This window comes from Sycon ciliatum, chromosome 12 (genome assembly GCF_964019385.1).
Source record: "Sycon ciliatum chromosome 12, ocSycCili1.1, whole genome shotgun sequence".
Lineage (NCBI taxonomy): Eukaryota > Metazoa > Porifera > Calcarea > Leucosolenida > Sycettidae > Sycon > Sycon ciliatum.
The window spans coordinates 17,204,034-17,218,195 of record NC_088654.1 but is presented as its reverse complement, the minus strand read 5'-3'; the positions used below and the strand labels follow the sequence as shown (position 1 = coordinate 17,218,195).

At 48.3% G+C, this 14,162-nt stretch overlaps 1 protein-coding gene across 1 annotated transcript; it reads right to left on the bottom strand.

The window, feature by feature from the left end:
- Nucleotides 1-1,284: 1,284 nt before the first annotated feature.
- Nucleotides 1,285-3,255, bottom strand: LOC135828597 (cathepsin L-like). Its single transcript, XM_065341027.1, has one exon. It carries the CDS (start codon nt 2,990-2,992, stop codon nt 1,589-1,591), a length of 1,404 nt encoding a protein of 467 aa, XP_065197099.1. The 5' UTR covers nt 2,993-3,255; the 3' UTR covers nt 1,285-1,588.
- Between the last annotated feature and the right edge of the window lie 10,907 nt (nt 3,256-14,162).

Here is a 14,162-nt window from a genome sequence, read left to right as displayed (position 1 = left end):
CGACCGGCGATTATGCTTGTAATGCCAATTTTGCATGCGAAATGGTGTTATAATGCCAGCATTATGCCACCTGGAAAAAAGGGACTATAATGCCAGCCATAATGCTAGCATTACCTGACCATGCCTAACCCAGGCCGGACTTGATTTTGAACAAAGTTGACGCACCAATTCGTGAAAGGGGGGGGGGGGCGTTTGCTCATTCCGGTCAAGTAACCATTTGGCCGGGTCGCCTGAAATCCCTGTGATGCGGCCCCTGTAAAGCTTCAACTGCAGGCCTGCAGTGGTGTCTCCGGCATACACATTGGAAGGAGTTCTCCGCGACAATATCGCTATCCTGAAGCATTTGGGAGTATACTTCAGTGAAGGCCTCCCTTTTCTGCTGCCACGCGTTCTTGAAACCAGCGGCAAATTCCGATAGCAAGTCAGTCTACTTTGCCACATGGCAGAGCGCCTGAGCAAAAGCTTTGATGCTCCTCTGCAAGAGCTATTTTAGACCTGTGATTGACTAAAGTATTGTTGTGTCGTGCTTTCGACTTCGTTTATATGTATGTGAACTGGATGAGCTGAATAGGATCCTGGCCCAATTGGCAAGAGCTTACCAGTACCTTAGAAAACGCGGCATCCGAATTTTTTTTTTTTTTTACTAGAGCCACGTAAACCCGTCATGTGTGAGCCATGAATAAGGGGAGTGGTGGCGTGGTCTGGGATGCTCTGCCGACCTTGGGTCTCGGCTTCATTACAACCAGGCGAATTGACTTAGACACTTCCAAGGATTATAAAAATACAAACTTTGAATACCTGCACTGTCGCAGGGTAAATCTCACCGTGCACCAGTTTGTTTTCAAGTATCAGTGCTGCCATTTCCGGGTTTGTTCAACTTTATAATCACTCGGAGTGGCAGGAACCGAACAACGGATATGTCCGCCACAAATATCCCCGACATCATCGCGGTTTGCAGTGGATGGAGGTTTATTTCACGATTTGCTCTGGCTGCTTCAGCCTTGGGAGCCGCGGAGTATTCAGAACACACAGTACAATGTAATTCTGAACACAGAACCACCCATCGAACTCCTAACCGATCCTGATGCGAGTTGGACCAATCTAAAGCGCTGCTCTCAAGGAATCCTGTTTTGATATCCACCGAAACGAGAACAACAATCACGACAGAATCTCACGTGGTGGAAGATGGTACACCGCCCTCAATTGCACACACGCCTCAATTGCACACACGCCTCAATTGCACACCTTCCTGATAGTAAGTTTGCAGGTTTCAAGTAGCGTTTATTAGCAAGCTCAAACAGTGAGTTAAGACACCAAAGAACAGGATGGGACGACACTGAGGTTTATAGCATGCACTACGAAAAAATAGGGGGGGAGGGGTGAGGAGGTGATCACATGACGAGATGATGAGATAGACATCAGAATCAGTGGAAACAATCGAGTCAGTCAACGAATCACGATACAGAGCAGAGCAAGACGCGACTGCCTATTATACTTTGGGAGTCAAATGGCAAATCACAATAGACGACACGTGGCGCGACCAGCGTTGTGTTACGATACTGCAGATCGTCAGTGAATGGGTTTTAAGTTAGGCGGGAAGTGTGGCAGAGTTCGGTGCTGTTGTCAGGCCGCAGAGGTTGCCGCCGCGGTAGACACGCCAGTAGCCTTCCTCGCCGAACCCTACACCCCAGCTGTTCTTGATGATCCAGAACGGTGTGCCGTGCTCCTCGCCGAAGCCAACGATCAGCATGGCGTGGTCGAGCATGTTGGGGTCGCACATGCTGGATGGGAACTTGGCAATGCCGCCCTGGTAGAACTGAACAGCCCGGGCGTTCAATCCGATCGAAATCGGTCCGTTGCGCACGAGCCACGCGGCCATCTGGGCCTCGTCGTGCGCCAGGAATACGGTCCCGTTGACGGTGTACAGGCGGTCGGCGCGGTTCAGGCTGCACGTACCGCGGAGCGCCTGGTACGGGTAATTCTCCTCCGTGTCCAGACCACCGATGCGCTTGACGGCGCCGTAGGCGGTCCAGGGCAGGCCACCGCCGCACGCGCCGTCAGCGTAGTCGCAATCGAGCAGCTCCTGCTCGGAGAGGGAAACAAGTCGCCCGGTCTTGATGGCCCACTGTCCCTCGATGTTGCCGGTGGCCGAGAAGGACCAGCAAGAGCCGCAATTGCCCTGGTTCTTCACCGCCGTGACGGCATTGCGCTCTCGCCAGTCGAAATTCGTGGGAAGGGTGTTCAAGTTGAGGGGAGCGGCACGCTGGGCGCGTCCTCTGCGCAGCTGCTCTTGGACATCTTCGGGCTTGATCTGCACTGGCATGGCGTATCGCTGGTGGAACTCCTCGGGGGTCAAATCGGCCAGCTCGGTAATGCCGTACTTGGCAGTGCTGATCTCGTTGTGTTGGAATTCCTCGGCGATCTTCATGTTTTGCTTGAAGATGTCAGCCCTGCGCCGGATCTCCGGTGCACTATTGCAGTATCCCGGGCTGTACTGGCGCAGGAACGTCTGGAACTCGTGGCCGACGTTCTTCAGCGCGTCTACGATGGAGTACTTGCGCAGGGCGGCGGCGCTGGCGGTGCTGGCCGCCGGGGAACGCTCCACGGAGAGCAGGTTCATAGATGGACGATCCCAGGTCTCCGACAACACTTCGACGTCGTAGGTGGAGAACTGAGAGTAGTCGGCGTCGCACGTGCATAGCGTGTGCTTGGTGCCATCGTTCATGCAGTTGCTAGCGCGGACCGTTTCGAGAAGCAGGTTGTACTTGATGCCTGTGCCTGTGGCGGTCTCCTTGGTCGACTGGACGATGTTGGACAGGACCTGTGCAAACAGCGTATTCTCCTGGCGGTTGATTTCCTGCACGGCGAAGGTAGCCGCGTCCACCACGAGCGCGAAGTCGGCGCCGTCGCCGCTGTGCTTCGCCATGGGAGCGGACATGGCGGGCGAGGCGAGCGCGGCAGCTGCACAGAGCAGCACCGCTAGTCCGGACATCGTTCTATCGGATTGTTGTGGGCCACAACCGAGGATCTGGCTGGAATACGCACGATACACCTGGTGGAGAAAGAGAGATCGAAGCGAGAGAGAGGTATAGATACTAGATAGATGCGGCAGAGTGTGGAGAGGGAGGTGGGGAGAGAAGGTTGGAGAGAGTGAGCAGAGGCGGGAGAGCAAAAGTCTCTAGGACCTGCCGAAGAAGGAGACAGGAGACTCTGCGACGATGTCGCTTTGTGCGCTGTTGCTTTGGTTCGTGAACTTTCGATCGGCAGAAGAATGACTTGCTCTACAGCCATACCACTGGTTAAACAGTGTTCATCCAGGCTGATAGTACGATACCGTACGATACCGTACGTTGTACAGCACATCGTATACGCACCGTAGCATGCATCGATGAAGCACGTGATGATGCCAAATGTGTACTAGCATATCCTACACCGAGTGAATATACAATACGAATACCGTACGAGCGAACTGTGTCCCACAGTCTGCTTCTCTTCGTCTTCCGCTGCCTTCAATGGCAGAGCCAGCTCACTGTTCACATCCTACTACTAGTATTACTTACTAAATATAGGGTCCGGCGGGTTCTGCTCGAAAAGGTGGCAGATTCTGCTCGAAAAGCAGTGAAATTGGCAGAACCATACAAACCTTATGGCGGGCAATTCCTCGAATTCTGCTCCATTTCTTTATCCACATACTAGTACCAAACATGCATGACATTTACCAGAAAAAGTACCGAATTCTGCCAATCTTTCTGCCGGCAGAATCCGCCCGACCCTAGTACTACTCCCGGCCTCATCACCAGGGAATCAGGAACGTGGACAGAGGATGTGTCACGCGTGGTCAGGTCAGGTAGCTAGCTGCTCAGCGTGCCGTTCCTACGAGGTCTTTCACTGTCACGGTCTTTCAGGCCGTAGCTCTATCGCCCTTTGTTGGCAGTACATGTACCACAATGTATTGTATTGTCACATGATTGAATTTATTTTACTGCCGTGGCTCACCAGCACAAAGTACTACTACAAAGAGGCCCGAAAAACCGATCATATTAGGGGACATAAACAAGGAAAAAGGAGCAAACCAAAAACTAGATGAAGTGAGAGAAAAACAACAAAAGAAACAGGCCTATTATAATAATAGTTTGGTCTGTGTTTTAAACATTCAACATCTACATATGTACCTTCACTGATGAGCTTTGTGTTAGCGAAACAACTGTCCAGTGAAGGAGTTATCAATATCGTCTACGGAAGTGTCCTCGGAGTGATGATGGTTGTATGCAAGTGCAGGAGGGTCTATTCGGCTAAAGAGCGCAGTGTAATGGTGGAGGTGACTCAACAAAAGAAACAGGAGTACAATTTATATAAGCTGGACACCCTAAAAAAAAACGCTGTTTGAGTAAAGAAGGGCATGGTACCGTCCTACATCATGGGAGGTAAATCATGAGTACTAGATCATGGGAGGTAAATACTAGATCATGCATATACATGTAAGAGCGGAATTCTGACCTCTTGGTATAATCAAGAGTCCATAAACATTTGTTTATGCACTCTTGGTATAATCCCTGACATTGTGCGGTAGTGCATTCCACAATAGCTGTAACAGTTCCCTGTTAGCGCTAACCTTATCTGCCCTCTAGCTCTGTATCTTGCACCTTTCCCTATCCTGTCAGCACGCGCGTATCACCTTAGGGCACGAAGTGCCCTATATCAGTTGTGTTGCCTTGAGCAAGCATTGTCTTTTCCAAGAATACCTTCAAACGGTTACACTGGTAGCGGAGGATGGTTAACATGGTGTTCTTGGAGCTCGTCATTGTCGTGGCGATCCTTGTTCTTTCTGTGTTGCTATTCAGGTTGGCCAGCGAGGTCCGTGAAGCCAGTCGCCAAGTCAGCGCCCGTCTGAGCAACCGACAACAACCGCTCCCTGTGCCGCCCGCTCATTCGTCCGGGAAGCCTCGGCACGCTAAGGAGCCACCGATCTTCGATGGCAAGCCCTCGCAGTTCAAGGAGTGGGCTTTCTCCATTGAGCTGGCGATTCGGTCACTGGGAATCACCGACTCATCGGTGATGGTGGATTACGCAGCGGGCTTCCTGAGCGGCAACGCCAAGCTATGGCTCATCGCATCGTTGGATACGGGTGTGGAGTTCTCGACGTGGCCAGCGCTGCGTGAAGCCCTCGCCAAGGTGTACGGTCCGTTGCATCATCAAGATCGGGTGCGACTAGATCTCTTCGCTGTCAGGCAGCACTCAAGCTTGGAGAGCTATGTCACCGAGTTCTCGCGCCTAAGCCTACAAGTGCCTGAGATCGACGAGCTGACCCGAGGACTGCTGTTCGTAAATGGACTGCACCCATCTGTCAAGACCCGGGTGCTGCGAGAGCACCCCACTGATCTGAGCCAAGCGATCAGGTCAGCGCAAACGGCGGACCAACAGCCGAACCCGATTCAGCACCGAAGTCAGCCCGTACGACCCCAAAGGCTAACACCGGAGGAGAGGCGTCACCTGAGTCGGCAGGGTGGATGCTTCGCTTGTCGGAAGCCAGGTCACCTAGCTCGGGATTGTCCCAGCAATCAACACCCAAACGCTGGTCGCCAGTGAAAAATGGCGTGCGCTCGCTGGCGACCAAGCGGAAAGCACCCAACGGTTACCCGGTTGACATACGCAACCGTTACAGCGTACTAGAGCTGGAAGAACCGACGCTGCAAGCTGATTCGGAAGATGTTGCCGAACAGGAATCCCATGTCAGCAACGTTGATATCGCAGTACAGGACACGGAGCTTCCTTTGGAGCATGACCTTCTCCGTGTTGAGGGCAGGATCAACGGCCGCCGGGCAATTATGCTTATTGACTCGGGATCGACGCACGACTTCATATCGGAAGCTTTCGTGCAAAGAAACGGCCTTGTTACGGAGAGCAAGGACGAAACACTGAAGGTAACCCTGGCTGATGGCTCATCGACATCATCGGGACTGCAGAGGACCGGTCCGGTAAAGGTTATCGTGAAAGACTTCAGCGACACCCAATCTTTCACAGTTTTTCCGTTGAGCCGCTATGATGCTATCCTGGGCAAGCCATGGCTGACCAGACACAATCCGGATATCAACTTTCAGACCAACGAAGTCAAACTGAACGGAGAGCCGCTCGTTGCTAAACCCCCTTCCGGCCATAATAGTGATACGGAGCGTCAGGAGTCGCCGCCAATTGAGAGCATGCTCATATCTGGTTCTCAGGCTCGCCGCGAGTTGAGGAAAGGCGCGCAGGGAATCCTGGCGTGGGTCAACGCTACTGACGACGAGGAGGAGGACAGCAAGCCATCAGCCGCCAGACAACACCCAGATCATCAAGAGCAGCTGGCTAACCTTCTGCGGCGGTACTCGGACATCTTTCCAGACGACCTGCCGACCGAGCTTCCGCCAGAGAGGGATGTCGACCATGAGATTGTGACTGAGGAGGGTGCCGTTCCTCCATCACGGGCTGCCTACCGTCTCCCCAAACCCGAGATGGACGAATTGCAAGCCCAGCTCACGGAACTCCTCCGCAAGGGCTTCATCGAACCCAGCAAGTCACCATACGGTGCCCCAGTCTTTTTCGTTAAAAAGTCTGATGGCTCATTGCGCATGGTTTGTGATTGGTGGAATTTGAACAGGATCACCATCAAAAACAAAGCTTGCCTCCCAAACATTGATGACCTGTTTGATACCATAAGGTAGCTCATACTTCAGTAAGCTGGATTTACGCTCGGGATACAATCAGCTTAGGATCCGTCAGGAAGATGTACCAAAGACGCCTATCAATACTCCCTTCGGTCATTTCCAGTTCCGGGTCATGGGCTTTGGATTAACTAACGCCCCTGCCACGTTTCAGTCACTGATGAACAGTATTCTCCAACCGTACTTACGGCGGTTTGTGGTAGTGTTTCTGGATGATATTCTTATCTTCAGCAAATCCTGGCAAGATCATCTTGAACATATCCAGACAGTTCTTGAGACGCTCCGGAAAAATAGGCTATTCTGTAAGCAGTCGAAATGTGAGTTTGGTGTCAAGGATGTTCTGTTTCTAGGGCATCGCATCGACGGTGAATGTATTGCTCCAGATCCAAAGAAGCTTAAAGCAGTGAGGGAATGGCAGCCACCGACGACAGTTACGGAGGTGAGACAGTTCCTTGGTTTTGCGAACTACTTTAGAAGATTTATTGAGCACTACTCTACTATATCGCGGCCATTAGAGGAGATCACTGGCAAACATGCCAGGTTCGAATGGAGTGGCCCCCGTCAGCATGCATTCGAATCCCTGAGACAGGCCTTGTTGAGTGCACCGCTGTTGAAACTAGCAAACGTGCAGAAGCCTTTCAGAGTTGCAACAGACGCAAGTGATTTTGCAATAGCAGGCGTCCTTCTCCAACAGGGGGAAAGCGATAGTGCTTGGCATCCTGTGGCATATGCCAGTCGTAAGCTGTCACAAGCGGAGCGAAATTACACTGCTGCAGAACGCGAAATCCTGGCGGTGGTGTTTGCACTGCGATCCTGGAGAATTTATCTATTCCAGCATTTTGAAGTGTTCAGTGACAGCATGGCCGTAGTCTACTTGAGCACAAAAGCCAATCTCACTAAGCGCGAAGCTAGATGGGTTGAATTTCTTGCAGACTATGACTTCACAGTTAATCACAAACCCGGCAAGGAAAATATGGCTGATGCGTTATCCCGCCGCCCTGATCTGCGCGGGTCAGCAATTGGCAATGTAGTTGAGGAAAAGGATTGCCCACCCATCCTACCAGCACCCCATTTGAATACGATTGAGTTTGCTTTGGAACTGAGTGATAGGGTTGCTGAGATGATTTCGGAAGCATATCAGAATGACGAGCAGCTTTCCCCAATAATTCAGCGGCTGCGCGGCGATTCCTCTGATAATCTACACGAGCGGTACTATTGGGATGAAGAGTCCAGGTACCTATACCTCCGTGCAGCACCAAACAATCGCTTGTGTGTACCCAAGTGTGCAGTAAGGCTTCAGCTCCTGCAGGAGTACCACGACTGTGTCACGGCAGGCCATCAGGGACGGGATCGTACATATTTCCGGCTTCGTCAATTCTTCTATTGGCCCAATATGGGCCTTGACGTGAAGAAATTTGTTAAGTCTTGCGGCATATGTCAGCGCACTAAGGGTGGGTTGCCTAGATCCGGTTTGCTGCAATCGCTCCCAGTACCAGACACCCCCTGGAAAGATATTTCCATGGACTTTATCGTTGGCTTACCCCAGACCCCTCAGGGCTTTGATGCAATTTATACATTTTGTTGACCGGCTTACAAAATGTGTCCATTTAGTCCCCACGACTTCCAAAATTGACGCTAAGGGTTCTGCTGATTTGTATCTCCAGAATGTGTTTAGATTACACGGTTTGAGTTCCACTATTGTTTGTGATCGGGACCCAAGATTTACTTCTGAATTTTTCCGGGAATTGTTTCATCAATTAGGTACCACCTTGTCGTTTAGTACTGCCAATCACCCACAGACCGATGGGCAGACTGAGAGAATGAATAGAGTAATTGAGGATGTGCTTAGAGCGTTTGTTAACCACAAACAAGATAATTGGGACAAGCTTCTGCCTCTTTGCGAATTTGCAATTAATAGTTCATATCAGTCTTCCACTTCTAGCACGCCGTTTTATCTAAATTATGGACTTAATCCCAAGTCCCCACCAGATTTCCTGGCACGGAGGGGAGGAGGGAGTGCCCCAGACTGGATCCAGGATCGGGCGGATGCCGTCAAGTTGGCAAAGGACGCCATGATTGCCGCTCAGGCTAGACAAGCTCAGTATGCAGACAGGGGAAGGGTGCCCAGCAACCTGAAGGTTGGCGACATGGTGCAGGTGTACAAGGATTTCCTAACAACCGCAGAAGCCCGGGATCAGCCTTCACAGAAGCTACGCCCTGGTTCGGGCCCTACCCAATCATCAAGAAGATCGGACCTAACGCCTATCAGCTGGATCTACCCAGCGCTGTTCGGTGCCACCCTGTCTTCAATGTCACTGCTCTGCGCCGGTATGAGCAGAATACTATTCCCGGCAGGCGGCAGCCACCCCCGCCACCGTTCACTGACTTGCACGGTCAGACCAGATACATGGTGGAGAAGATTCTTGACGATCGCCAGCGAAGGCATCAGACTCAGTACCTTGTCAAGTGGCAAGGGTACCCAGACGACGAAGCCACCTGGGAGCCAGAAGGGAATTTGCTGGACGAGGCCGGTAGGCCGATAGTTGCTCTGAGGCGTTACAGGGCGTCCAGGGCATGTTAGTGACACTATGGTTACCGCGAAATGTTACTCGCTCAAATTCAATTGCACGTGTACCTTGAGAATTCCCACTTGATCCTTGTTGTGTTAAGCAATCTATTCCCCTCCTGTTTTAGATTTTCCCCATTTCCGTTATCTTCACTCGCCTGACTGTCCTTGGTTACCTTGCACGGTGCTTCAATTAGATGAGCGTTGTTGGGTTGACACGATTTCATTTTGATTATTCCCTTTCCACATATTCCTCGACTCCCTGGAGGCACCTGTGCCTCGCTTAGGAGGGAGGGATGGTGTAACAGTTCCCTGTTAGCGCTAACCTTATCTGCCCTCTAGCTCTGTATCTTGCACCTTTCCCTATCCTGTCAGCACGCGCGTATCACCTTAGGGCACGAAGTGCCCTATATCAGTTGTGTTGCCTTGAGCAAGCATTGTCTTTTCCAAGAATACCTTCAAACGGTTACAATAGCCCTGCTCTATTTGTGAAAGAATTGCATTTCGATATAGCATGCATAAATAAACATGATGAAGACAAAGATGAAATGAGATGTGATAATTATTGTGAATGTTTAAAAGTATCAGCAAGGGGACAATCTCCGAATCAAATGGTGCACCACATCCTGAGCGTACCGTCACGTCTGAAAAGCGAAAATAGCCGATCTTTGTCATGGGCAGATAAACAAGAAAGAAAAACAGGAACAGAGTATTCCAAGTCGGGCATAATAACACCCAACACGCGCTTTGCGTGTAGCGAAAGCAATCGCAAATGCCGACGCAGGACACCAATTGAGCGAGCGACCTTGGACACTACTGCATCCACATGAGCATGGAACATGGAACTCTCTCCCTGCTGATATTCGCGCTTGCGACGTAGACTACGCCACACGCGTTTCAAGCATTGCTGTCTGGCTATGACTTCGTCTCCCTCTTGAACTAGCTGAGCCGATGTTGTGCCTACTGTGTCTTCTTCACAGGTTCTGCTTGAACTAGGCATTGGCGGATAATGCTCGAAAAGGTGGCAGATTCTGCTCGAAAAGCAGTGAAATTGGCAGAACCATACAAACCTTATGGCGGGCGATTCCTCGAATTCTGCTCCATTTCTTTATCCACATACCAAACATGCTTGAAACTTACCAGAAAAGGTACCAAATCCTGCCTATTTTTCTGCCGGCATTATCCGCAAAGGCCTAGCCTGAACAGATGCTCATACAGTATTATATTATTGTCCTCTTTCCTAGTCCAAATCCTGCCTTGCCCATTCATGACTCTCATGAAATCCAATACGAAGTACATTGTACTATTTTTTTTTTTTACAAATATTGTTTTTATTCTATTTTTTTTATTCTATTTCTCATTTTTCATTCGTGTTGGGTTTAACTACTCACTGTACTGATACATGGTGATGATTGTGCTTTGCTTTGCCCGTAAAAGAGGCCTTCCCAAAAAGTACATTGTACATGTACACGTATAGGATTTGGTTTCTGGCTGAAGGATTTCGCTAAACAACCTATGAAATAATTGATGAAATGGGTTTCATGAGGTGTCTGGAAATGTTTTCCATACACTTCCGCAGGAATAACCCAAATTTCAAGCCGATCGGCCAACGTTCCTGGTGAAACTTCCGCCGTAGCACGGTTAAAAGCACTAGATGCCCCCCCCCCCCCAACCTGTGACAGTGCTCATCAATCAATCACAGCCATCTATCGGCATGGTATCTGTGTACTTACTCAGCATACGAAACATTCTACATGACTGTAATGATGTACATGTATGTGACTTTCCCTGCCAGTTCTACCATCATCTGCCACCCCCATTACAACACTCTGGATAATGCACAACACTCAAATCCTATAACACAATAATTATATACAGAATCAGCTGAAGCCTTATGTCACGAAGGTGTAATTGAGATGTCACGAACAAATTCTAGAGAAAGTGCCTTAGTGGTGATGGACAAAGAAATAACTATGATGTAAATGAGCAATAACAGGAGCGATGAAAAAATATAAAAATGCATCGAACGAGCTTTCGCAAAACGCTCACCAGGAAGCATCGTTGTACTGATTAGCAAAACGAGAGAGCTTGGAAGCTCAGGGCCCTACGCTATGCTTTTTTGCCTTGATGACCTAGACAAAAAAAAGCATAGGGATGTTATAAATTCTTTAAAAAAATCCTTTTTTTTAGACATAACCTGGGATTCGAACCCGCACTATCGCGCGCCCTGCATGCATCCCCCGATACACTTCGCATTATAGCAATAAAAACTGCTTTATGGCAGTTTTCTAAAAAAAGTTATTGTGTTCTAGTCCATGGACCCCGTCTAAAAAATAAGAAATTAACGAAATGTGATAGCCGAAAATTAAAATTTCACACAAAACCTCACAATAATCACGACACTTGAAGATCTAATAGTACGGTTTTCAACACTTGTTTATTCCGACACTTGTACTTATACAAGTACATGTACTGCGCCAAAATGCTTGCATATGAAAGAGGACCACGAGGGGAAAAGGTCGTCTCGCATTCTGTGTGTGATTATTGTGAGGTTTTGTGTGAAATTTTAATTTTCGGCTATCACATTTCGTTAATTTCTTATTTTTTAGACGGGGTCCATGGACTAGAACACAATAACTTTTTTTAGAAAACTGCCATAAAGCAGTTTTTATTGCTATAATTTCTTTTGTTTTTTTGGCTAAAGGATTGTGTCACCAATGGAATGCCCAAATAAATGATGGCCTACATGTAGCGCCCCTACATGTTATTATTATTATTTTATTTAAATTATTTTACTAGGGTGTTTCCCACAGACCTATGGTCTTCTTACGGGAGCCCCTATGTACGTGTATCATATCAAATTCAATACCGTAGTATACGCAATTACGCATTGATGTGCAAGCCTTTTCTTGCAGAAAATGGAACTAGTCTTGCATGCATGTATTCATGTTCTTCTGCAGGGGAATCATATGGGTAGTGGCGGTAATCCTTTTTTTATACGCAGGTCATTCTGTGGATGTTGCAGAATTTCATGACTCTGTCATAAAATTGTCTTGTCTTTCAGAAAATTCAGGTGTCCACATCCTAAATCAAATTTACTTGAGAATTGTAACAAGGTGCGTGCCGCAGATGTTTTTGTTGATTCTGTGTTTATAATTGTAGTCATGGGTTGTCGTGATATGGTCATCCGGCATCATATTGTAGTGAAATCGTAATCCTGTTGATGTCGATAAAACTTTTGGAAGCAGTTCAATGACTTCAAAGTGTTACAAGTCCACGATTGTCTAAAACAACACAGCAAAGTAGGAACAATAAACATGTATTAAAATGTAAACAAATACATTGCTGAGTCCGACACCTCGTTCCAACAACTACACTGATCCTGAGGATATAAGGGGCAAGGATATATGGTTGGAGGTACTGAGAGATAAACAAGGCACTCCATAATAATAACATGTTGCACGACTTTGGGGGAGTATGAATGATATCCAGTCAAACCTCTTTAGGACGAACATCAAGGGACCGATGGCATTTGCTCTGTGAGTTTGTCTTAACCCTATTTTATAACGAGTGAATACAATTATTTCTCCAATAGAGACACGAATAGATTTCTTCTACAGCGAAAGATTCGAAGCCAGACCAAACCATTGACTCGTCTTTTATGAAAGAAATGAGTCACTGAACCTTTCTTTAGCAACATGACGGCAACTGAAACAACAACAGAGAAAATGCGATACATGTACAGCACATTCTTGCAGGTACTACAAACAGATTGCAGGTCGTAATTCTTGCTCTACCGGCACGCAACTTTATTTGGGGCAGTGCAATCTCGGCGCTACTCACAAATCAAACAGCCCAGACTCACAAATCCGATCGTACGAGATTTTCACGAGACGAGACTGCACCCATTGGCTTGTTTCGTATGAAGCAAACAAGTCACTGAATGCATGAACCTCTCCATAATGGAGATTTTCCCTGATACATTTATTTTGCATACTAGTACTCGGCCAATGCGTCCTTGAACCTTTCCCTCCAGATTGGGAACTGCCAACGATGCTATGCCACTGCAAAATTCAGATTCTACCCTATGATCGGAGCACGGAATGCCGGAAGTAATCATGACCAGTGCCTTACTTGTAACGTACCAATGTACAATGAACATGAATATTTCGACAACACATCTAAGCCTCAGCAGCAACATAAGCCTTACTTACCGTAAAGAAGGTGAACTCGCGTTCTTCGCACACTGTTGGCAAGGGCAAAGAGATACGAATGGATCTAAATCCGAATAACATCAGCACACGTTTCCGTAAATGAAAGGGTGAGCATAAGCAAATGAATCGAAGGAAGCTGGTCAATTCAGAGATCACCTGTCATTGAGTATCCCGTAAAAGGAGGCCTCGACAGCAGAAAAGTTAATAATATAGAAAAGAGATCCTGTCAGCTTTTCCATTATTGTATTCCACCTAAAATCAGCACACTTTTCGTAAATGAAAGAGTCAACACAAGCAAATGAATCAAAGGGAACTGGTCAACTCACCTGTCATTGAGTAATATTCCGTGAAAAGAGGTCTCAGCAGAGCCGAAGCGAAATAAGCCAGGACACGAAATATCCGAAACAGCTCATGCAAGAAGCAGTTCCAAAGAAGGAAGTTCCTCGCGCATGCACATCCGAAAACGGACTGCACTGCATGCAACACAATGTCTGCCGTGCACGTGCACAGCACGCGGCTACCACGCGTTGGTAGATCTAATACCGAGCACCTTACGTAGAAACTTACGTAGCCTAAGTGAAGTACCGAGCACCTTACGTAGAAACTTACGTAGCATAGCGGTGTCGTTTTTTCTGCCATGTGAACACAATAATAGAAAAGCTGACAGGATCGCTTTTCTAAATA